At 44.4% G+C, this 26,306-nt stretch overlaps 1 protein-coding gene across 1 annotated transcript in view; it reads right to left on the reverse strand.

Annotated features, from left to right (window-relative positions):
- Window positions 1-26,306, reverse strand: part of LRP12 (LDL receptor related protein 12) — an 82,315-nt gene that overhangs the window by 18,890 nt on the left and 37,119 nt on the right. Inside the window, exons 3-5 of the mRNA XM_073632139.1 lie at window positions 21,937-21,993; window positions 12,645-12,780; window positions 5,394-5,596 (exon numbers count right to left, since the gene is read on the reverse strand). Coding sequence (XP_073488240.1) covers window positions 5,394-5,596; window positions 12,645-12,780; window positions 21,937-21,993 — 396 coding nt within the window. The remainder of the gene's footprint in view (window positions 1-5,393; window positions 5,597-12,644; window positions 12,781-21,936; window positions 21,994-26,306) is intronic.

The raw sequence follows: 26,306 nt of genomic DNA on the forward strand, positions 1-26,306 counted from the left end.
AATCAGACCTAAATATTCCAGTCTTCTTACTGGTTTTAGGAAAGACTTTTCTAAGTTGAAGATCCAACCCAGGTGTTCTAGATACCTGACCGTGGTCCTCAAGTTTCCATTCAAAGAGGCTACCGACCGGTCTATCAAGAGCAGGTCGTCTAGGTATGCTATGACAGCTATACCCTGAGCCCTTAATCTGGCCAGAGGAGGAGCCAAGATCTTTGTGAACACTCGAGGTGCAGTGGCTATCCCAAAGGGCAGAGCCATAAACTGGAAATGGCGCCCTCCTACCTCGAAGCGCAGAAACTTCTGATGAGCAGGAAAAATGGGCACATGCAGATATGCATCTCTGATGTCTATTGATGCCAGAAATTCTCCTCCCTGCAGGGTGGGAACTACTGTTCGAATTGATTCCATGCGGAAGGATTGAATCCTTAGGAATCGGTTCAGATCCCTTAAGTCCAAAATGGGCCTGACATCCCCATTTGGCTTTTGGACCGTAAAAAGGTTGGAATAGAAGCCCAATCCCTGGTCCTTTGCAGGAACTATCATAATGACCTCCTGCGACAAAAGTCGCTCTAACGCTAGAAGGAGCGACTGCTTCTTCTCTGGGTCTCTGGGAACATTTGATCTGAGGAACCGAGGAGAAGGGAATTCCTGAAACTCCAGCTTGTACCCTAAGGTTACCGTGGAGACTACCCATCTGTCCTGGAAGTCCTCCTGCCAGAGCTCTGAGAATTGTCGCAGTCTTCCCCCCACTCGAGTGAGCGGGGGCGCCCCCTCATGCAGAGGTCTTAGTGTTTTGCCTAGTAGGCTTCTTTCCCCAGGACTTCTTTTGTCCCTGGGGTTGACTCTTGTCTCTGGACCCCGATGGAGGCGGCCGTCGAGACTGCCTGGAGGCTGAAGCCCCCGGCGCTGGGGAAAGAGTCCGTTTGAAAGAGGGACGCTTACTCTTCTTCTTGACAGGTAAGAGAGTGCTTTTCCCACAAGAGATTCTCTTGATATAGTTATCCAAGTCCTCTCCAAACAACCTTGCACCACGAAATGGAAACCCAGCCAGTAGCTTCTTACATGGTGCTTCGGCTGACCAATTTTTCAACCATAGGATTCTACGTATATGCACCAACCCCAGTGAAAGACGGGAGGTTTGCACGATAGAATCTCTAATGGCGTCAACCACAAAGCATAAGGCCGCTGGAAGGTTAGCAAACCCCTGGGCCTGCTGTTCAGGTAATACTTTGATGACCTGCTTAACATGGTCTCTTAAGTATTGACAGACTCCAATCGCTGCTATTGCAGGTTGGGCCACTGATCCTGCTAAGGAGAAAACATCCTTCAATAGGGATTCCATCCTTTTATCTACAGAATCCCTGAGCATCTGAGCATTGTCTACAGGACAAGTCAGGCTATTATTTATGGAGGAAATGGCGGCATCAATAGCTGGTATTCCCCACATTTTAATAAACTTTTCTTCCATCGGATAAAGTGTTGAAAACTTTCTCGGCGGAAAAAAACGTTTGTCTGGGTGATCCCACTCAGAATAAATAAGCTTTTCAAGTAAAGTATGAACAGGAAAAGCATGTGCTGCTTGGAAAGGTTTCAGTGACCCCAAAGCAGAAGAGGATTCTTTAGCAGTTTCAGGTATGGGCAACTTAAATGTGGAGCGGACCAATCCAGTGAGGATCTGCACTAAGACTTTCTCCTCTTGGGAAGTCGCAGAGGGTCCCTCTCCACCTGAATCCTCCGAAGAGGAATCATCCATCCCATCCTGATCCTCTGAAAGGGATTCATCTCCTTTATCCCAGAGCTCCTCTGTCTGAGGGTCTTGGGGAACAGAGGAAGGCCTAGTGCGTTTTCTTCCACTGAGTGAAGACGTAATCACGGCCATTAATCTTTCCTCTAGACCATTAATGGTTGAGGAAAAAACCTCTTGTGTAATATATACAGGGGCTGAAGTGCCAGAAGCAGGTGTAGCCCCTGACCCCGATGGCTCTCCCTGGCTAGACGTCCCTGGCCCATCTTTAGGGGGGAAGGATGCTGCCGACAGGGGGCCCTCAGAACCTGAACGAGATCCCCTAGTGTCTCTGGTTCCTGGGGTGCTTGAACCTCTTCTACCCATAGTGCAAAGCAACAAGGTGTGAGGTATACAAATGAACACTGTCCGCTGAGCGATGTAGTCTGGCTAAAAGCCTTGCTACCCAATGCTCAGTCTGGTGTTACTTCAGTAAATGCTGCCTAGGAGAATGCCTGTGTCCCACCTTACATGCGACCGTCAGCTCTGTGTCTCTCAGAAGGCTGAGTGCACCTGTACAGAGTGCCTTTAATAGCCTGCAGCTGGCCTGAGTGGGAGTCTAAACACTCTGTGCTGACATCCCGCCCCCTCCTCTACCGCCCCCCCCCCCCCCCCCCCCCCTCGAGTTTTGAAAAAAAAAAACGAGCGCTTCCCGCACTGCCGACTCTCCTGTCATGCTCTGGAGAAAAGGCTGGGGATGGGGGGGGGGGGGGGGGGGGGGGGGGGGGAGGAAGGAGGGAGACTGGTAACAAGATTTGCCTGAACGGCTATCTTCAGAGATGGTGGCCATTAGGCCACAGAGCCCGGGTGGTATAACCACTTTCTAGACCCCTGTGGCCCCTCTCTAGCCTGGGGGGGAACATTCAAACATGAGAAATCCCCCCATCCACCTTACCTGCTTGCAGCCTGCTTGATACGCTGGGACATACACAGCGATTACAACACCTGAGACAGACATTCAGCATGTGTAGGTTTGTGCTCTTGGCAGCCCCCGGTGGTCACAATAGGCATAGCATGCATTTAGCTTAAAGGAGAAAAGCCCCTAGAACTCAAAAATTCTGTGGAATCTCCTCTTACCTTATCCAGCCGCAGGGTGCCGTTTACACAGACCCAATCTTCACCTCTCACGGTGGGCTCCGTTTGAAAAAACCGTCAGAGACTGGGGCCCCCATCAGTAGGGGGATCCAACAGTTCTGGGACCGTAAAGCACCTCGCCAGAAATTAGGAAGTTTAAAGCCATTTTCTGATCTGCGGGGTCCAGCTCTCTAAAAAGAAAAGCATTACGGGTAAAACCTCGTTTCTTCGGACACGAGGCCCGGGTACCATTCAATTCGGCCATGAAAAGACACTTTGAATGGATCCGGTTCGCCTGGCTTGCCCCAGTATAGGATCTTAGGATATTCCCTTTGGAGCTCAGCACAGGACATCTTTACACGTCCATCACCTAAGACACTGGCGTAAAAACTGAGGTATCCCTGCAAGGGGGAGGGATTATATAGGGGGTTGAACTTCCTGATAGGGTGTGCCAGTGTCCAATCACCAGTGATACCTATATAACCCATCAGTAATTACTGTGGCTCTGTGTCCCGTGATGTTCGACAAAGAAATAAAGTTATATTCTGTTGTCCCGACTGTTCCCATCTTGCTTGTGGGCATGTGAAGCCCACAAGCATACTGTTCCGGGATACGGTGCAGCTGAGCGACCAGCATGCACCGCCCGTTCTCGTGCATGCGCAGTATGACATGCTTGCAGCGCTGTCGAGTTCTCATGTTGCCATCACAACGGGCGGCATCTTCGGAAGTGCGCGCCCAGTTGTGATGGCCCTCGGCGCCGCCCACTGACTCCTGGGAAATGATGACACGCATCTCCCAGGAACAGTAACGAGCAGAGGAGCCGAGGGAAGTGACGTCAGGAGCCGCCGTGAGGAAGGGGAAGATTTGAAGGTACCACATAGCAACAGGGTTTAAAAGGTAAGTTAAAAAAAAAAAATTCTCCAAATGTAATTTGTTAGATCGTTTGCTGCAGAGTAATGTAAAATTTTTTTTATGGGTGGAACTCCGCTTTAAAGCATTCTATGCAATAAGGTGAAAAACCTTCTGTAGTGCTGCAGCCCCTACACCCCCCCGTTTTACTTACCTGAACGCTGTCATCCTCTGGCCCGGGAACAAGCACACCAGCTCTAGCCATTGGCTTCCGCTGCTGTCAATCAAATCCAATGAGGCAGCACCGGGGCCGAGTCCTGCATTCTGTGAATGGACACAGATGCAGGACTCGGGAGCACGCTCCGCATGGGTGTCCACCTTAGGAGAGTCTTCTCCAACGTGGACACTCAATGCGGGGAGGAGCCACCAGCGCCGCTGAGGGACCCCAGAAGAGGAGGATTGGGGCCACTCTGTGCAAAACGAACTGCACAGTGGAGGCAAGTATGACATGTTTGTTATTTAAAAAAAAAAACAAAAAACACGAGCATTTACAACCCCTTTAAAGTGGAACTAACATGTCATACTTACCTGCTCTGTGTGATATGAGGGCATTGGTGTGTGCTCGCTCCTGAACCCTGCTCTCTGCGTCCATAACATACATAGAGCCTCGGCTCTGCCCCTCCCTCGCTCTCACCTCATTAGCTCAATTGACAACAGTGGGAGGCAATGGCTCCTTTTGCTGCCTCAGCCAATGAAGAGAGAGGGATCCAGGACAGCTGAGGCTCTCGTGCACATCGCTGGATTGAGAGGGGGCTCAGGTAAATATCGGAATGCGGCTGTGAGGGGAGCAGCACACAGAAGGTTTTTTACCTCAATGCATAGAATACATGAAGGTAAAAACCCTTCAGCCTATACAACCGCTGCAAATACTCACCCCCACTTCAGCGATGTGATGTCTGTGAGCGGTCACTATCTTCTTCCAGGTACGGGACCTCCGGCTGTTTGACCGGCAGGAAAATGATACAACTCCCATGCGCACACATGGGAGTTTGTTCATTCCAGCACCCAGGTGTGCAGATAATGTACACTAAACTGTGCATGCACAGCTCAATGTATATTTTGAAGTGAATTTCGAACATGCAGTTAAGGTTGTTTATTGCAGAAAAGTCACAGCATGCAGTTTTTAGGCCTCATTCATACAGGTTTTCTAAATTATACACCGGTGCGAAGGGCTGTGTTTCCCTGCACAGGATGTACAGGTGTTCCGTGCATCCGCGTGCAAGAAGTCCCTTTCGCATCAATTGGGACACTGTCACATCTGCTGTACCAATCTGACATCCATGCGGGTGTGAGTCCCCAAAAGCAGACAGATTTAAAACTGGGAACAGCTTCTGTGTTCGTGCAACTGCTACATTCCAACTGACATGAATGGGACTGCCTGAATGCGGATTCCCGGAACACCTGTGCATCATATGTGGACAAACACAGCCCTTCACATGGATGTACACAAAGGTATATGAATGTGAACAAGACCGTAATTTTGTCACTTTAGTTCCATATTAAGAAATGCAAGAAGCCCGACTGACAAATGAAACTTTACAGGATTTATCCAACAACAGACTACTGCTCAGAAAGCCTCTATAGCCATCATACCTACAATTCTCAACTGTCACAATGTTACCTCTACCTGCAATATAGGATAGCCGAAATCCTTTTCTGGAAATGCGATCATCGGCGTGGAATTTGATCCAAACGTGGTCTTGTACAGATGTGTATGGTGCTGGAATTGTAGAGCCACATGCTCTTGGTCCATCAGAATTTGGGGACGACCCTATAGACAACCAGTCAAAGTTGCAAGTAGCTGATCCCTGAAGATCAAATTCCTGAAAACTGGAATATGAAGGACAAAATGTAAAGAAGGTAAAAAGTTCTGTTCTGAATGTACACATTAAAGACAACTGTAAACCTGGCTGCCTTTATGCCAAGCTAAGTATGCCATTTGTAGATCTGTCTTTAAAAGGGTTACACTATAAAAAAAAAAAAAAAAAAAAAAAAAAAAGAAGACAGATTATTACCTCAAAAACTTTGTTGGCTGGCAAATTCACAGCTCTTCCTAAGAAATTACATAATAAGATTCTGTGCCAGGCAGTGTTCTCTATGGGGCAGCAGAGACCTGTTTCTCACTGTGCTGTAAATCAGAGCCATCTAGGGAAGCAAGAGTTCTGCGGAAGCTACAATTCTCTCTCCCACATTGTCATGTAGCCTCCCGGAGTACAAGTCTAATGCCCCGTACACACGGTCAGACATTGATCGGACATTCCGACAACAAAGTCCATGGATTTTTTCCGACGTATGTTGGCTCAAACTTGTCTTGCATACACACGGTCACACAAAGTTGTCGGAAAATCTGATCGCTCTGAACTCGGTGACGTAAAACACGTACGTTGGGACTATAAACGGGGCAGTAGCCAATAGCTTTCGTCTCTTAATTTATTCTGAGCATGCGTGGCACTTTGTGCATCGGATCTGTGTACACACGATCAGAATTTACGACAACGGATTTTGTTGTCGGAAAATTTTATAGCCTGCTCTTAAACTTTGTGTGTTGGAAATTCCTATGGAAAATGTGTGATGGAGCCTACACACGGTCGGAATTTCCAACAACAAGGTCCTATCACACATTTTCCATCGGAAAATCCTATCGTGTGTACAGGGCGTAAGGGGCTAACACAGGTCACCTGTGTGCAGCTGCACTGGATAACATAGGAGGCTACTGAAGCCATCAAATCTGTATCTAGCTCCAAATGCTGCATATAGTAATTTATTCAGAACCTGAGCTACAACTTACTGAATCTGCTGTAACATGGAGTTTTTATTGGTTGCCATTAAAGCGTAGCTCCAGTCTCCCCCCCCCAAAATAAAAGTCAGCACCTACAAATCCTGTAGCTGCTGACTTTTAATATAAGGACACTCGGAGGGCTCTGAGGAAGAAGGGGCTGTTCCACCGCATGGCATCAGATGAGATACCCGTCTCACCTGCTAGAGCTGTTTACCTGATAAACTTGATTTTATTCCAATGTTGTGAGTAGAACGTTGTTGTGTGTTTTTAATAAATGGTTTTGGTGGTAATGCACTAGGCGTCTGTGCCCTCTTGTGAATGTTTTTATAGTATTCTGAAGATCAACCAATCTGAGGAGGGCTGCATCGTTGAAATCATTGCCCACCATAGTCTTCTTTGGGGATTTAATAGGGTTGAGTGCAGATTGGTTTTCTATTTAGAAGGACACCTGTCCAGGGATCCAGCATTGTCCTCATTTGTCCTCACTCTGATTCTTCAATGGGCTTCGGGTCCAGGCGTCGGCATCATAACTAAGGGAGACCGGCATTGACACCTTGCGGCCTCACACTGCGTATCCGCGAGCCGCGCTGCACTTTGTGCATGGTCCTGCAGTCTTCTGGGACCTTTGAAGGCTGAGGGGGGGGAAGTAGGGGTGAACTTCTGCTCAGATCGCCATGGCAATCTGAGCAGAAGTAGGAGCTGGTACCTGTCAAAACCCCCCAAAAAACGATGTCCCAATTGTGGCAGGGGAGGGGTGGAGGAAACAAACGGAATGTGCCCCTTTGGGTTACTTTGGCAACAGAACTGTGAGAGATTCTGAAGGAGCAACAAAAATAGCCTTAAGACACACAATGAGGTTGATTTACTAAAACTGGAGATTGCAAAATCTGGCGCATCTGTGCATTGTGGTCAATCAGCTTCTAACTTCAGCTTGTTCAATTAAAAAAACATTGGTGGTCAGTGGGAACAATGTAAGGGTGACATTCGGACTACCACTGTAAAGAGAACAGACAGCTAAAAAAGATCATTGGTGTCCTGCTGATGGCTTTGCCAAGTGGTGTTGGACCCAAAATTATGCAGACTGGAAAGTCAACCAGCCACAGCTCAAGAAACCCCTAGCTACCTCTGGAGAAACCCTAGGATTCCACGGAACTCGGATGGTTTATTTGTTTAGCGTTCTTTAAAGCAAGCCTCAGACCATTGCTGGGAGCCGCCATCTTCATTTTGATATCAGCAGCTCCAGGCAGACTCAGAATTGCGTCTCAAAATGATGCCGTGTAGTATAACCCTGCCATTTATTTTTATTTGAGGCTCACTGAACAGCTTCTCATTTATCCGATGACAGAGCAGAGAGGTGAATAGCAGGAGCTCAGTGAATAATGGCAGCAGTGACACTTCCAATACCGCAAAGATTCTCTGTTCCAACTGGCACTTCTGTTTAACTACTTTCTGTGCACAGATGCTACTCTGCCGCTGAGAAAGACCTGAGTGGCAACACATAGGACAACACATAGGACAACACATAAAAAATGCAACACTTTTCACTGTGTAACACAGGACAAAGCATTGGTGGAATGAGTCCTGTTGAAAACAAATGTATTCTTCTAAACCCAATGCACTTACCCTGCTTTACAAAACACAGCAGAATGACCCATTTACTGTGCAGGTTAGCACATTACAGTAAGGGCCCTTTCACACGGACTGTCCAATCAGGTCCGCCTGTCAGTTTTTCAGGCGGATCTTATCGGACCCTCCACTCACCTCTATGGAGCGGCAGATGTCGGGGTGACACGTCCGCTGACATCCGCCGATATCTGATCCGAGCCTGTTCGCACAATCCAGACGGATGGTGGTCCTATTTTCCATCTGTCTGGCGGATCGAATACGATTGGATGAAAATGGACAGGCAGTCCCTTTTCACCCAATCTCCCCATAGAGGAGAGCGCGACTGGGTACTTCTCCACTCTGCACAGTGATCGGAGACAGACCTGTCATCCGCCTGCTGAGCGGGGATCAGCGGATCTAGCAAAGCGGAGTCTGTCCAACAGAGGCGCCGTGTGAAAGGGGCCTAAACGTAGTTTGATTTGATTTAAAGAAAACCATTCCTGAGAGATCTTGAAAGCTGCAATTTCAGACTTCTCAGTCTGCATATGACATTTGTCACGTTGATTGGCTTCAATATTTTGAATCACCAACTAGGAGAGAACAAGTAGGCAGATAAGGACTTCCTACTTTCTAGATCTATACAGGCAGTCATCCAAATTGCGAACGACTCCTACTTACGAACGGAGGTGGCGTGACGTCACTGCCAGCCGATTGTGTTCCACACTGGTCACAGATACCACCGAGCAGCCATCTTGTAGCGCCAGACACATCCCACACTGCAGTATTAGATGGCTACAAGAGCCACAAATACCACAACTGCTCGCACAGAAGAGCCCAGAACATCCCACATCACTGCACAGGCTGGAGTTATACTTAAAAATGTACCTTTCTGACTTACAAATTCGACTTAAGAACAAACCTACAGTCCCCATCTTTTTTGTAACTCGGGGACTGCCTGTATACATCTTGCAGGTCAATGACCCAAAATAGTGAAGCCATTGAATCAGCCAAACTATAGCTTTTTCAGTAGGTGGTCAGCAACAGCAGCCTACATATTTCTCTTAAGCCAGCCATAAATGGTTCAAGTCCTGCTGAACCAGCCGAGATTTGACCCATGTATGGCCAGGCTAAATGTACGATCGATCAACTTGGGTACAACCCGCCTGCTGGATTTTACATGTGATTGTTGCTAGCGGTTGTTATAGCCGCTAGGATTAATCACTATGTTCTCCTGGTGGGGACGGCTTCCCTGCTCAGAGAACATAATGGCTACGAAGGAGGGATTTCTCCATCAACAACGACTGTGGTTGCAGGAAAGAAAATCGCCTTATCTATGGCCAGCTTTAGGAAAATTCTAAATTTACTTTTTACTTTAAAAGAGTAATAGGAAACTGTTGTTAAAAAAAAAAAAAAAAAAAATCACACTCCTAGGTGAATGCAGCATCGACCCAATGTTGGGTCTGTCCCCCGCCAGCATCTGTCCCCCGCCGGCTCTAAGGCTTAGAACTAAGCGATCAAACACCACTGATCGCTCAGTTCTCCCTGGCACTCTGAGCAGAGAGCCATGACTGTCAGTCACCTTTGTCTGCTCTGCCCGCCCCGCCCCCCCCCCCCCCCAAGTGCTCACTGGAGTGCTGGGCTGTGGAGGGAGCGGGAGGGGGCCAGCTCAGGTTCTTGGCGGCTCGCTGAGAGGCTGAGTCTAGGCTCCTGGGTGGATCCCAACCATATGGTCACGATCTTTCCCCGGCATAGACTGCCTCTGTAACGTCTTCTGAAAATGGGTCATAGGAGTACAGAACGAACTGCACTCCTGTGATCCACAGAAGAAGTACAGCCAAATGAGCTGTGGTTGTAGTTCTCCTTTAAAAGGTGAACTCTGGGATTTAAAAAAAAAATACTTATTAAAAAGCAGAAGTATGGGTTTATGAAAAAACAAACATCCATACTCACCTCCACTATGAAGCACCTGTCTGATGTGGCAGCTGTCCAACTTTGGCTCCAACACCGAGAAATTAATGCTTACATGACTGCTGCTCACTCAGCTCTCTGTCTGCTCCAAGCAGCGACTGTTAGTCATTGCTCTTTGCTTTACTCCTCCAGCCCTTATTGGGACACCAAGTTGGAGGGGAGACGCGTGCAGCTGACCCTGGCTTTCGGCAGCATGCTGTGGCGGAACCAACTGTTAATCAGGCAGCTGGGTGGATCCTGACAATATTGTCAGGATTCTTGCTGAGCCTGGCGAAGCTCTACCTTGCCAGCTGATATCAGCTGACTCTGGGTCACAGGAGAACAAAAGTATATGTACTCCAGTGATCCGCAAAAGAAGTACAGCCAAAAAAAGGTTGGGACGTGCTTTTCTTAAGTCTAGGGGTACAGGAAAAAGATGGTTTTTTTTTAAACCAGGGTTTAGTGTCACTTTGACTGAACAAGTTGATGATAGAAGCTGATTAGTTACTATGCACTGCTGCTCCAAATTCTTTTGCCGTGTACACACGGTCAGACTTTCTGACGTAAAATGTCAGTCGGAGCTTGTTGTCAGAAATTCCGACCGTGTATAGGCTCCATCAGCCAGTTTCCATCGGAATTTCCGTTGCACAAAATTTGAGATCTGGTTCTCAAATTTTCCGACAACAAAATCCGTTTGTGTGTACACAATTCCGACGCACAAAGTGCCACGCGTGCTCAGAATCAAGCAGAAGAGCCGTACTGGCTATTGAACTTCATTTTATTCGGCTCGTTGTAAGTGTTGTACGTCACCGCGTTCTTGACGCTCGGCATTTCCGACAAGATTTGTGTTACCGTGTGTATGCAAGACAAGTGTGAGCCAACATCCGTTGGAATAAATCCATGGATTTTGTTGTCGAAATGTCCGATCGTGTGTACGGGGCATTTCTGCACCAGCTTTAGTGCATTCCACCCACCCACCCCTTTCACTTTTTTTTACCAGGCAATGTGCCCTGGTGCTCACAGGATCGTCATCTTCACAGCCCTCTTGAAGGAATTATGCCCTGTACACACGGTCGTATTTTCAGATGGAAAAAGTGCGATCGGATTGTGTCGTTGGAAATTCTGATCGTGTGTGGGCTCCATCTGACTTTTTCCGTCGGAATTTCTGACACACAAAGTTTGAGAGCATGCTATACAATTTTCCGACAACAAAATCCAATCGGTTAAATTCTGATCGTGTGTACACAAATCCGACGCACAAAGTGCCACGCATGCTTAGAATAAATTAAGAGAGGAAAACTATTGGCTACTGCCCCGTTTATAGTCCCGACGTACGTGTTTTACGTCACCGCGTTCAGAACGATCAGATTTTCCAACAACTTTGTGCGACTTTGTGTATGCAAAACAAGTTTGAGCCAACATCCGTCGGAAAAAATCCATGGATTTTGTTGTCGGAATGTCCGATCAATGTCCGACCGTGTGTACAGGGCATAAGTGTTGTGATTAGTATTATAAAAATTCCTGGAAGCTAAAGAAAAAAAACAAAAAAAAAAAAAAAACCGAGAAGAGAATCACGATTTTTTTTTTTTTTTGCTTAGAATAAAGATCACACGGCGTAAAATCATCTTTCACATTATACAAAAAAATTGGGCTAACTTTACGTTTTTTTTTTTTTAATTCATTGAAGTATATTTTTTCCCAAAAAATTGCATTTATAAGACCAGTGCACTAATACAGTGTCACATAAAATATTGCAACGACTGCCATTTTATTCTCTAGGGTCTCTGCTAAGTAATTTTCTAGCAGAAAATGCTGATTTTAACTTGTAAGCAACAAATGTCAGAAAAAGGCCTAGTCTTTCAGTGGTTAAACTGACCTCATTTACAGACTGAAGTTCATCCCTTTGGTCCAAAAGAACTAAATGTTACAAGGTTTCCTTTTGTCTCTCAGCACTGAGCAATGCTGATAAACATTTTCAGATAGTTGTTTTTTTGTTTTTTTTTTGACAGCTGTGAGCGAGCAGAGAATGGCTTTGCACTTGTTACATAAATTGTGGAAATGCCGGATTAAGATCGTGAGGGGGGGGGGGGGGTTGAATCGAGATTGCGATTTTTTAACGATTAATCATGCAGCTCTAATAAAAGGGTTCAATGACTATGAGTGTCTGCAGCCAGGCCTGTTTTAGAGGAGACACCTCTCAGTCACCTGGTCCCTGTGTGTCCTTTACGCACTCCCAGGAGAAGCTACAAGACCCCGAACGCAATATAACCTTACAACTTCCTTGAATAAAACGTCTTCTGTAGGTTTGGGTGTTTTTACATACAGATTTGCGAGTCCTGATAATAAAAGTAACAGTTTGGTGTCGATTAGGTGCTCAGTGCAGAAAATGGGCAGAGGGAGGATTCCTTCATCCACCTCCCTTGTATGAAATCAGGAAATCTGGCTTTTTTTTCGCTCACCCCTCTGGCTGATCGAGAGAAAAAAATAAAAATAATCACCTATGGCCAGCCTTAGTCTCTCTCTAGGATCAGTAAAGGCAATACATACCTAATGGTGATTATTTCGCCAGGGTTGGCATGAATGCACCAACTGCAATTGACTCTTGAAGGATATTCTAGTGGCCAGCCAGGACTAGTGATGACTCCACTTGGCTGTCTGATCTGTTCAGGAATCCCTGCACAAGCTGCAACAATAAAGACAAAAAATAAATACATTTCATCTTTAAAAATTATAGAAAAAAAAAAAATTGCATATACCCACTTTCCTTTATTGGCCTGCAGGAGAAAAAAAAAGTCCATAAAACGTAGGACTCATACACATAGCTGCTCCTAAACTGACATTTTTAGGGGCTTTTAGCATTTTTTTTTTTTGCCTAAGCTCCTGAACACACCTCAATAAAAGCCTATGGGGGAGATTTACTAAAGCTGGAGTGTGCTAAATCTGGTACAGTTCTGCATAGGAACCAATCAAAAACAAGAAAGGAGAGACCGCCCATCCACCCTAGTGTAACACAGCTTTAATTTATAACCCAATAAAATTGCTTCAACTATTGCACTCACATATGACAGATAAGTTCAGCACATAAAGATACTCTCTGGCTGCTCACCAGGGTCACCGCTGTAATATCCCAATGGGGAGAGAGAGACCGAAAACCTCACCTGCTAGCTGCCGGATCCAGGGCCTCGACACAAACACAGTGTGGTGCGCATGTGCCACCTCCTTGTGCTGGTTTCCTTTGATGGAGCACGGCACCAGCTGAACCGGGCGCATGCGCACCAGGCTATGGACATTGCGTTTGTGTCATGGCTGAGAACTTGCTGTCAGGATCTGGGCAGCTAGCAAGTGAGGTTGCGATCTCCCCCCCCGTTGGGATCTTACATCGGTAACCATGCAGGCTGCATTCACCCCAGGCGTGTCTCCCCAGACTGTAAAAGTGCTTCCCTTCTACACAGGACAGTGGTTCTGAAAGCGTTATTAAACCCAACAGCAAACATTTACTTTATTGCAGCTTACCAATTCTTAGATGTAATGGCTGCATTCGTTTTCTTGTTCAGGCTTTTTTCCGCCCTTATTTTCCTCTGGTGATCCAGCCAGTAAGTCTGCTTTTCAAAAGAACAAGCTCTCCAGCAGAAAGCAACAGTTACAGAGATGAGACAATTCATTTAACGATGGGGGTGCTTACAAAGATCAGCTTTTATTTACAGTGGGGAAAATAATCATTTGATCCCCTGCAGATTTTGTAAGTTTGCCCACTTACAAAGAAATTAAGTGTCTATAATTTTTATCATAGGTGTATTTTAAATGATAGAGACAGAATATCAACCAAAAATCCAGAAAAAAGCACATGATACAAATGTTATAAACTGAGTTGCAGTTCATTGAGTAAAATAAGTATTTGATCCCCTACCAATCAACAATAATTCTGGCTCCCACAGACTGGCTACAGTATGTGCTCATGTGGTACCCAGATTAGTCCCGTCAATTTAAGAAGGTGCTCCAAACGACAACTTGTTATGTGTATAAAAAACACCTGTCCACAGAATCTCTTTCTTCCATTCAAACCTCCCCATCATGGGCAAGACCAAAGAGCTGTTAAAGGACATCAGGGACAAGATTGTAGACCTGCACAAGGCTGGAATGGGCTACAAGACCATCAGCAAGAAGCTTAGTGAGACTCTTGGACTGTTGGAGCGATTATTTGCAAATGGAAGAAATACAAAATAACCATCAATTCCCCTCGGTCTGGAGCTCCATGCAAGATTTTGCCTCATGGGGTAAGGATGATCATGAGAAAAGTGAGGGATCATCCCAGAACTACATGGGAGGAGATTGTGAATGATCTCAAGGTAGTTGGGACCACAGTCACCAAACAAACCATTGGTAACACAATACGTCGCCATGGATTGAAATCCTGCAGCGCCCGCAAGGTCCTCCTCCTAAAGAAAGCACATGTACAGGCCCGTCTGAAGTTTGCCAATGAACATCTAAATGATTCAGAGGAGGATTGGGGGAAAGTGCCGTTTTCAGATGTGACCAAAATTGAGCTCTTTGGCATTAACTCGACTCACCATGTTTGGAGGAAGAAAAATGACCCTAAGAAAACCATCCCTACAGTTAAGCACGGAGGTGGAAACATGATGCTTTGGGGAGGTTTCTCTGCTAAAGGTATGGGCCGACTTTGCCTCATTGAGGGGCCAATGGACGGGGCCATGTATTGTAAAATCGTTGACGATAGGTCGTGGATAGGTCTTCTAGCATGAAAATGACCCAAAACAAGGCGACAAAGGAGTGGCTCAAGAAGCAGCACATTAAGGTCATGGAGTGGCCTAGCCAGTCTCCAGACCTTAATCTTATATAAAATTTATGCAGGGAGCTGAAACTGAGTTCCCAAGAGACAGCCAAGAAACCTTAAAGGGGTTGTTAATCCAGAAGGTTTTTTATTCACACAAAAATTGAACCTCCGCTTTTCGGAACCCTCCCCCCCTCCGGTGTCACATTTGGCACCTTTCAGGGGGGAGGGGGGTGCAGATACCTGTCTAAGACAGGTATTTGCACCCACTTCCAGCATAGACTCCCACGGGAGTCTACGCCCCCTCCCGTCCCCACCGCGCTGTCTGCTGGGACACACACGGGTCCCAGAGACAGCGGGGACCAGTTAGGAAGCACAGCGTGACTCACACATGCGCAGTAAGGAACTGGAAAGTGAAGAAGCAGTGCTTCACTTCCTGATTCCCTTACAAAGAATGGCGGCGGCAGCACCCGAGGACCGAGGGACGATTTTGTCTCAGTTGCCGACATCGCTGGACCCTGGGACAGGTTAATGTCCTTATTTTAAAAGTCAGCAGCTGCAGTATTTGTAGCTGCTGACTTTTATTTTTTTTTTCGCGGAACTCCCTCTTGAATTCATTCTATGCATTAAGATAAAAAGCCTTCTGTGTGCGGCAGCTGCTCCAGCTCCAGCCTTCGGCTCCTGCTGCTGTCAAAGTCAGCAAGCCAATCAGAAGAGAGAGGGGGGGGGGGCGGCTCTCCGTGTCTGAATAGCTACACGGCGCTGCGACTCAGCTCGGGTGCCCCCATAGGAAGCTGCATCCTGTGGGGGGCACTGAACAGGAGGGAGAGGCCAGGATCACAGAAGAGGGACCCGAGAAGAGGAGGATCCGGGCTGCTCTGTGCAAATCCACTGCAACAGAGCAGATAAGTATAACATGTTTGTTATTTTCATAGGAAAAAAACGAGTCTATATAATCTGTAAAGGCTGGACCAAAATCCCTCCTGAGATGTGTGCAAACCTGATCACCAAATACAAGAAACATCTTACCTCTGTGCTTGCCAACAAGAGTTTCTCCACCAAGTACTAAGTCATATTTTGCTTGGGGATCAAATACTTAATTTTACTCCCTGAACTGCAACTCAATTTATAACATTTGTATCATGTGATTTTTCTGGATTTTTGGTTGATATTCTGTCTCTATCATTTAAAATACACCTGTGATAAAAATTTTAGACCCTTCATTTCTTTGTAAGTGGGCAAACGTTCAAAGTCTGCAGGGGATCAAATAATTATTTTCCCCACTGCATGTAAAACCTCTTCTAAAAAGTGGCTGCAACTGCCGATACAAGTGTTAGTTGAAGCTTGGCTTTAGTTTGTTAGTGTATCTAAATCTGCTAGCCCATCTAACACTCCCCAACTCCCAGACTGGCAATGCTGCTGTCTAAAAGTTGCCTCCTGTGCTCCTTCATCCAGAGTGAAGGCCCTCTAATACATGAGGTGTGTTACTGGCCAGATCACCAGGTGAAAACAGAGGGGAAAAAGCCAAGGAAAAGAAAACTAACGCAGCCGCCACATCTAGTGATTGGTAGAGGCTGCAATAAATTACATTTTTTTTTGTTTAATACCGCTTTAACCTTTTTTAGGCCACTAACCCCTTTAAGAATTAAATAAATGCTATGGACCCTTTACCCAGAATATATTCACATAAACACAAGAACTTTTTTTTAGAATAGCTATAGCCAAAACCATTTTTTTATTTTTTCAGAAATAGTTTTTTTAGAATTGGCTTAAACCCCAGGAAAATGTGTGTTCACTGTGTATATCCTAAAAGGAGGGATTTACTGCCACTCCTGGTCCGACAGACTCAATGGGAAAGGGGTGGCAATCTCTCCAAAGTGAGGGCAAATCTACGCCAAGACCGTTGTCACCAGAGCAGGCATTTCCATTGGAAGATTTCCCCTAATTGGATTTCTCATCACTTTCTTCCAGTGACCATTGTCAGGGACACAAACAAAAGGGAGGATCATCCCAATGAGGGCACAATAAAAACCCAACAGAGGTTCCAACTATTCCCTACATGATTCCAAAAAAGCCCCAAACATTTTATTCCTTTAGATACACTTTAATGTCATCCATGTTGCCATTGTTTTTTGTGATCTCATTAATTAAAAAGAAAGGATTATCTAGGCTTGCATGCCTAAAATAAACTGCAGCACTTGGGTTCTTGGTTCAAACCCCAACCATGGCACTACCTGCATGGAGTTTGTACATTATCATCCAGTTCCCTCTGGGTACTTCACTTTCCCTCCTGAAGATTTGCTGGTGCAGAGCTCCAGTCTCAATTTGCCCTGGTATGTATATGTACGCATGGGAGGATTGGATTATAAGCAATTTGAGGTCAGGGATTGTAAAGAATATACACATGCTCACACAAGATGAGCTTTAAGAAGAAATGCTTTACATTTGCGCTGATCACTTTCTATACAAGTCGTATAGTACTTTTTTTTTTTTTTAAAGTGCAAAGGTGTGCAGGATTCCATGGCAACCAATCACAAATCTACTGTCATTAGTCTATGCACTCCTAGCCATTAGGGTAATAATTCTAAATTATCCTGCTCATTGTGTAAAAAATAAAAATATATAATGGAAAAAAAAACTTCTATTAAAAATTACATATAGGAACAACAACTTTTATCACCAACAGATGGCGCCATGACACCTCCTGCATGTCAACTCCCCAGAAAAAATACAAACAAATCATCAGACCCATTTATAATCTCAATCAATAACATTAGACAAGAAAGCTGGTTATCTTCTACGCCTCCCAATCTTAAAATTTAGTGTGGATTCCCTCAGTGGGAATATTCAACCCAGTACTTTTAATTATAAAAGATGCATGGCCATTCTTAACCACTTGCCCACTGCTGGGCGTCACATGACGTCCTGGTCTTTGAGTGGTGATATCTGAATGATTCCCTGCAATGTAAAAGCCCTCACAGCAGCTCTTCTGCCACTTGACTGCTTTTACAGGCGGCGGGGACTCAAAACTGGTAACCTGTAAAAAATGTTTGAAGGCATTGCCTATGGAGATTTTTAAGTATTGTAGCTTGCCTTTCACAAGCGTACGCAATTTTAAAGTGTGACGCGTTCAGTATCTGTTTACTCGGCGTAACATCATCTTTCACATTATACAAAAAAAATGGGTCAACTTTTTTTTTCTAATTCATGAAAGTGCACCCCCCCCCAAAAAACGCATTTGAAAATCTGCTGCACAAATACCGAATGACCACCATTATTTATATATACACACACATAAACATACATACATATATATATATTATTATACAGGATTTATACAGATTTAATATATATATATATATAAAAATAATAATAATTGGGGGTTCTAAGTAATTTTCTAGCAAAAAACTTTTTTCATGTAGGAGAGGAATGTCAGAATTGGCCCAGTTGACAATTGGTTAGATCAAACCTCTGAAATCTGTTAAACCCTTATGAGCTGCAGTTGGCCATCTTGATAAACAGACCTAAACCTGTCAGATATTAGACACTATCCTGCACACTACACAAATACAAAATTAATTTATACACCGTTAAGTTTATATAATGTAACCCCTCCTCCACTACAGTCTATATACAGATCGATCATTTACACCATAGATCTTTTAAGGGTGCTGCTAACGAAAAAATATAAAAGTATTTAGTCTGCTACTGCTCATCTCTTTCACAGAATGCCATTTGCCTGGCTCTCTGAATCCCAGACTTGTGTCACAAAGGGGTTGATTTAATAAAACTGGAGAGTGAAAAATCTGGTGCAGCTCTGCATAGAAACCAATCAGCTTCCAGTTTTATTATCAAAGTTTAAATTGAACAAGCTGAAGTTAGAAGCTGATTGGCTACCATGCACAACTGCACCGGATTCTGAGTTCTCCAGCTTTAGTAAATCAACCCCATAGTATCAAAGCCAGTGGGCCAAACATTACAGCCAGGGAACAAGCTTTTTCATAAGGAGGATTAGCAATGGCAACCCATTTTTCTTTCATGACAGGCTCCCTTTAAGAGGTTAAACTCACAGATTTATTAATTAAACAGTTTTCCTATGACAGATTTTTTTTTTCTCTGTTAAAAAAAAAAATAATAAAAAAAAAAAAAATCCACACGCTTGTGAGACTTGAATTAGTAACCAAGTAACCATCTTCTTCTTCCCTCCACACTTCCATTCCACTATTTTCATTTCATGGAATCGCTGAATGTGAATGCCTTCCCATCAGCCCACTAATGCAAGGCTTACATAGGGAGAGAAATTAGGCAGACGATTTAGCTAAGTGAAATCTGCTCAGAGGCAGGCAGATGTCACTTTAATCTATTCGGAATATTTTCAGAGTTCAGCTGCTTCATTTCCCGCATTGCATGCGGCAGAAAACTCCACAGCCAAATGTGTGGCGGCAGCTTACATCATCATTTTTTTTTCTGGGGCAGCGGGGCTGGCACCGCACTTACAGATCTGCCTCTGTCCTTTACACACAGACTGCATGATGTACAAGCAATAAGGGATTTGGTAATGAGACTCTGGCATTATTCTGCAACCGATCTGAAAGCTGAACTCTGGGCACAAAAACCATTTAAATAGTCGAGATTTAAATCTATTTTTTATTTATTTTTTTGGACCAAAAGCCTTTCAAATCCCAGAGATTACTTTGTAAAAGTAGTGGTGACATCACTGGGCAGAGAAAGCAGAGCAGTGGGAGGGACCCAGCAGGCCCCACCTACTACAGGCTGCCTGCAGTAAACTGAACGTTTTTGCCCAAACTTTTCACCTGTCAGCAGCTTTCAATTTGCCCTTAACCGCTTGCCGACCAGCGCACGACGATATATGTCGGTACAATGGCACGGCTGCGCAAATGGGCATACAGGTACGTCCTTTAAGAAGCGGTATTGTGGGCACGCGCACTGCGATGTCCACCGGTGTCCCGCGATCGTGTCACAGAGCGGCAGAATGGGGAGATGCCTATGTAAACAAGGCATTAAATAAATAAATTTAAAAAAGTTAAACAATACATCCTTCCCCCGCACCCAGAAATCCGGGGATCTTCTCTTTGCAGCGATTCCGGGGATGGGTCAGAGCAATTCAATGTGCAGGCGCTGACCAACCAGAATCACTCTGGTCCGTCCTGGAATGGCAATAGCAATGACTAAGCACAGGTGTGTGAAACACGTTTGCCGAATTCTACATGAGATGCATGCACATGTCCTGTCCTCGATTTTAATGGATTTCCAATAAAGTTATAGTTTTTTTTTAGGCTGGAATTGCCACCACTTTGTTCTTTCTTTGTGCATATTCTGGTTGTTCACCGAGGTTGGCGCCCGGCGGTTACTATAGCAGCGAGGGATCTCACGGATCACCTTGGTGCAGTGCAAGCCCTGTATTAAACTCTATATGGTGTTAGTTAACCTTTACATTTCTTTTACTGTAAAGTTGAACACTTTAAAGTGACAGCACTCAAATGGGAGTGTATATATATATATATATACATATATACACACACACACAATGCTGTATGTATTGACCCCTTTCTGATTTTTTTTTTTTTTTTTTTTTGCATATTTGTCACATTTAAATGACTCAGATCATCAAACAAATATTATTACACAAAGATAACCTGAGTAAATACAAAATGCAGTTTTTAAATGATGGTTTAATTTATTAAAGGCAAAAAAGCTGTCCAAACCTGCCTGGCTTTATGTGAAAAAGTAATTGCCCCCTAAACCGAATTACTGGTTGTGCCACCCTTGGTAGCAACAACTGCAATTAAGCGTTTGCGATAACTGGCAATGAGTCTTTCACATTGCTGTGGAGCAATTTTGGCCCACTCTTCTTTGCAGAATTGTTTTAATTCAGCCACATTGGAGGGTTTTCCAGCATGAATGGCCTGTGTAAGGTCATGATACAGCATCTCAATTGGATTTAAGTCTGGGCTTTTTAACTAAGCCACTCCAAAACCTTAATTTTGCAATGTTTGAACCATTTGGAGGTGGACTTGCTGTTGTGTTTCGGATCATTGTCCTGCTGCATAACCCAAGTGCACTTGAGCTTGAGGTCACAAACTGATGGCCGGACATTCTGCTTTAGGATTTTCTGGTAGAGCTCAGAATTAATGGTTCCATCAATTATGGTAAGTCGTCCAGGTCCTGAAACTGCAAAGCAGCCCCAGACCATCACGCTACCACCACCATGTTTGACTGTTTTGGTATGATGTTCTTGTTATGAAATGCTGTATTAGTTTTATGCCAGATGTAACGGAACGCTCACCTTCCAAAAAGATACAATTGTCTCATCAGTCCACAGAATATTTGCCTAAAAGTCTTGGGGATAATCAAGATTTTTTTTGGTAAATGTGAGATGAGCCTTTGTGTTTTTTGGTCAGCGGTGGCTTTGGCCTTGGAACTCTCCCATGGATGCCATTTTTGCCCAGTCTCTTTCTTATTGTTGAATCATAAACACTGATCTTACTTGAGGCAAGTGAGGCCTGCAGTTCTTTAGATGTTGTTCTGGGTTCTTTTATGACCTCCTGGATGAGTCGTCGTCATGCTCTTGGAGTAATTTTTGAAGGCCGCCCACTCTTAGGAAGGTTCACCACTGTTCCAAGTTATGTCCATTTGTGGATAATAATGGCTCTCCCTGTGGTTCACTGGAGTTCCAAAGCCTTAGAAATGGCTTTAAAACCCTTCCTAGACCGATACATGTTTGTTTCTAATCTGTTCTTGATTTTTTTAGATTGTGGCATGATGTGTGGCTTTTTGTGATCTGTTAACGTGCTTCACTTCAGACAGCTTCTATTTATGTGGTTTCTTGATTCAACAGGTTTGGCTGTAATCAGGCCTTGGTGTGGCAAGTGAAATTTAACGCTACAAATTAACCCAAAAATTGTGGTTTATCACAGTTCATTCATGATTCAGCATAGGAGGGGGCAATTACTTCTCACACAGAGCCGGCAGGTTTGAACAGCTTTTTTCCATATTATTTAAATATATATATACACAAACAAAACTTACCAACTGGGAGTCCTGAAAGATGAACATTTTCAGAGTGCTCACCATAGATGCCATTTTCTAAAAAAAATAATATATATAAAAGATTACTCAATACAATGCAAAGATCTTCCATATTCACACATACATCTTTCTAAATCATTGATAGTAGTTCTTGTATACATGCTTCCATCACTGCCTAAATTCTACATAATTTCAATTACTTTGTGAACATTCTTTAAAGTGGATGTAAACCCACTCTCATACTATCTAAACTACTGCCATAGGGGTTATCTATAAGGATATACATGCCTCCTGCATGTATCTTTACCTGTCAAATGTCTCCCCTCTGTCTGTTATGAGACCCGAAAAACTGCATATTCTGTGGGTGGGTCTGTTGTCTGGAGCTCGGTGGGTGGAGTTGTGATGTCAGTAGACTCCCCGCCCACCTCTACTCTCCCCTTGTCAATATGCATTTTTCTCCTGTGTATTTCTTACACTGAACTTCTGCTATGATCTCTAACATCCAGTGAAAAGACAGGAAAGTGACTATGTGACTTCAGCATGCCCAATCATGCTGAGGTGTGGAACAGCCAATCCTGGGAGAGCTGGAGAAGAAAGGAGGAGGGGGATCTGAAGTACACAGAATGTCTCTCTCAGACTAGTGTGACTGGTAACAGATGACATGAAATTGTACTGTACAAGGTGCAAGCCTTAATTCAATTTTTTTTTTCGGGTTTACATCCACTTTAAGAGTGAACCTTTAAAAAAAAAAAAAAAAAAGTATGTTTACAAAACAAACATGCTATACGTACTAGGGCCGAAACAACTAATCAATTAATCGACAACTAATCGATTACGAAAATAGCTGTCAACTATTTTCATAATTGATTAATCGTCCAGGAGATTGGCCTGCATACAGAATACATCATATCAGGAAATACAGTGCAGCACACATAAATCTCAGTACACCGTCCATACATGTCAGTAAGGGCCTGAGAACTTGTGAATGTGTGAGGAGCAATGCCTCATGGGACATTTAGTCCTGGGCAGAAAGTGAGAAGTTTGAAAAGCAACAAAAAAACTTAATTTTTTTTCCTTTAACCTCTTTCCAACCGCCCGCCGTCATTTGAGGCGGCAGAATGGCTCCCCTGCGTGACTCGCCGTAGCTGTACGGCGGCCGCTTTAAGGGGTATAGGGGGACGCGCGTCACTGAGGAGCCGATACGCATGCCCGGTGGCCGCGATGTCCGCCGGGCACCTATGCATACTAGCTCATTATGCCTTTGTCTTGCCTTTGTCTTGCAGGTTGCGTTTACAACCACTTTAAGATGCCGGCGCCTCCACCCAAAGCTGAGGGACGGGTCAGCTTCAGGTGAGGACATTATGGGTGCCCTGGACAGGTAAGTGTCCTTATTTTAAAAGTCAGCAGCTGCAGTATTTGTAGCTGCTGACTTAATTTTTTTTTGCAGGCGAAACTCCGCTTTAAGAGACAAAAGCAAAGCATGTTTGCCATGTTTATCCCTTTAACCACTTGTTTACTGAGAACTTATACCCCCTTCCTGCCCAGGCAAATTTTCAGCTTTCAGCGCTCTCACACTTTGAATGACAATTGCTCGGTCATAAACACTGTCCCCATATGACATTTTTAGTTTCCGTTCTAAAAATTTTGCAAATCATTTTTCTCCTTCACAGATGTGCACTGATAATTAGGGCACTGATGATCAGTGTTCTGATTATCTGTGTGCATGTCCCCATCAGGATTGCCGGTTACACAGCACGTGAGGAGAGGAATGCCGATAAACGGCAATTCTGTTTACACTGGACACAGCTGATCACAAAAAAAAGACCCCCCCCCCCCCACACACACACACAACATGCAAGTACCCTTTTTCCTAATCGATATACAACTGGCACATGACCAAGACCTGTCCCAGTCTGTCTGCAGGGAAACAGCGGCATGAGGAATAAAATTATATTATATATAATTATATATATATATATATATATATATATATATATATATATATATATATATATATATATATATATATATATATATATATATATATATATATATATATATACACATATATACATACACATATATACATATATACATATACACACACACACACACACACACACACACACACACACACACACACACACACGCGCCTTTATTTTTTTTTCGGTAATAACATGATGTGGGCGGGTTTCTGCCAGTCCCAGGCTTTGTCACACCCCTCCAGCTTGTGTCTTAGAATAACAGGGAGGCGAAGCCTCTGCTAACCTACATGCAATACCCCTCCCCTCATTGTGTTTAGTGGGCATAGAGGGAGGGAGGGAGTGGGCTGCTATTTACCACTATGTATACGCCCACATATGACTCTATAGTCACATGGGCTGCTCAGATGTGATAGGGAAGAAATATTTAGAGTAGAAACTCACTGAAAAAACTGAGCATATGCACCAACTGTTAACACGGCTCTGCAAAATCCCCAACTGCAGTGGGGATATGGACAGGGAGGGGGCGCTAGAGAGCAGCAGCAACCAGGTTTTTGCAGAATACAAAAAAACAAATCTCAAAGTGACTGTATGGAGTATGAACAGCATGTAATACACCATTTATTAATAGTTTTTTTCTATGATGTGGGTTTAATGACACGAAGGACCCAGAGCTGCCACATACAGCCGCCCACCGAGATAAATTAGAAGATGCAGCTGAACACTTATGCGCTGGGAGTTGTGTGCTTTACATTGCATTGTTTTTGCTAAACGATACTCAACCTATGCTTCCAATAGGGTTGCTTATTTTCATGATAAATTTCCCCCCCGTACTGTAGGGAGGCCTTTCATTGCTGTAAAGATGCAGACCCAAGTGCATGCTGGTGGCTAATGTATTCCAGAGCTCTCCTTTAATAGCAAGGCATCCATCTTCTGGGATGTGTAGGAAGAAGCAGCCAGCTTCTGACATGTTTCTGCAGATCTTTATTTATTGATTTCTAGCAGAGACGTACATGTGTGAAAGAAGTGCCGCGCTCCAGTTTAACTTGAGGCCGTACAAGGATCAGGGCCAGGAGACCGGGTGCTGGAGAACATTGATGAACGAGTTCTGCAGAATTCCAGATCACACTGGAGTGGATTGCAGTGCAATGCACACAGATCATACACAATGCACAGATTGTACAACAATTTGTGTAAGCGGCAGATTGTGCAATGTCAGCCAAACAAAAAAAAAAAAAAAAGGTCACTGCGAGGACACCGGAAAAATGTAGACTGTAATTCACACCAGATGTCCAAATCAAGAGGAAAAAATAAAAATATATATACTGACAGCCCCCATAGAGTACTTTCCAGACACCCAGATCCAAGTCAAGCCAAATGTTTCCATACACAAGTGCTTAAAGTGTTATTAAACCCACAACAGTAAAATCAGTCTGTAAATGCAGCAAAGCAGGCTTGTTACACTCACTGTGGAACCTAAGGGGTTAATCCCTGTTTGATCCCGTCTTCTCTGATCCTCCCCTTCATCCATCTCCTAAGACAGAGCCTTGGAGTCACTCTGCATATGCTCCGTTTTCTTGGGAGAGTTCATATGATCAGCACAGGGCCAACCAGCACTGTTCAGACAGAGGGTCAGGGGTCATGCAACCTCAGCCTGGGTTCACACATATGCGATGTGGGAACCTGCGCGATTCCAGTGTCGGTTCCCGCATCGCATCTCCCCTGCAGGCAGTACACACTGCCCTCTGCGAACCGCTGCAGGTGGCAATACAAAGGTAATGACACTCCCAGATCAGTTCACAGATCACAGTGCGAACTGTGGATTCGGATAACAAAAAAAACAAACAAACAATGTCACTGCACCTTTTTTGTGCGAATCCAATGCGGGTTCAACCATACTAACTGTATGGCTGAACTCGCATTTCACAGACATCGCATGTGATCGGCACTGCAATGTGGGTACGAATCAAATGCGGTCTGTGTTCACATATGCGTGCACCCAGGCTCACAGGACAGGACAGTCAGAGTAGAATGAAAACTCCTCCTACAAGCTTTAACCAAACACTGATAGAAGTCACATGACTGCTATATACTGATAATGAGAAAAGGGTATTTAGCAATTTATATTTAGTAAAATAATTGCATTTCCATGTGTTGTGTACTGTGGGAGACCAGATATAATGAATGCAGGGTCCTGGGTTTCGTAACACTTTAAAAGTGGACCAGAACTCAAAAAGTGACGATTTTGGGGGTTATTTACTAAAGCTAAAGAGCACAAAATCTGGTGCATCTCTGCATGGAAATCAATCAGCTTCCAGGTTTTATTGCCAAAGCTTAATTGAAAAAGCTGGAGTTAGAAGTTAATTGTTTACCAAGCACAGCTGCACC

Source organism: Aquarana catesbeiana, linkage group LG05 (assembly GCF_042186555.1).
Source record: "Aquarana catesbeiana isolate 2022-GZ linkage group LG05, ASM4218655v1, whole genome shotgun sequence".
NCBI classification, from domain to species: Eukaryota; Metazoa; Chordata; class Amphibia; order Anura; family Ranidae; genus Aquarana; species Aquarana catesbeiana.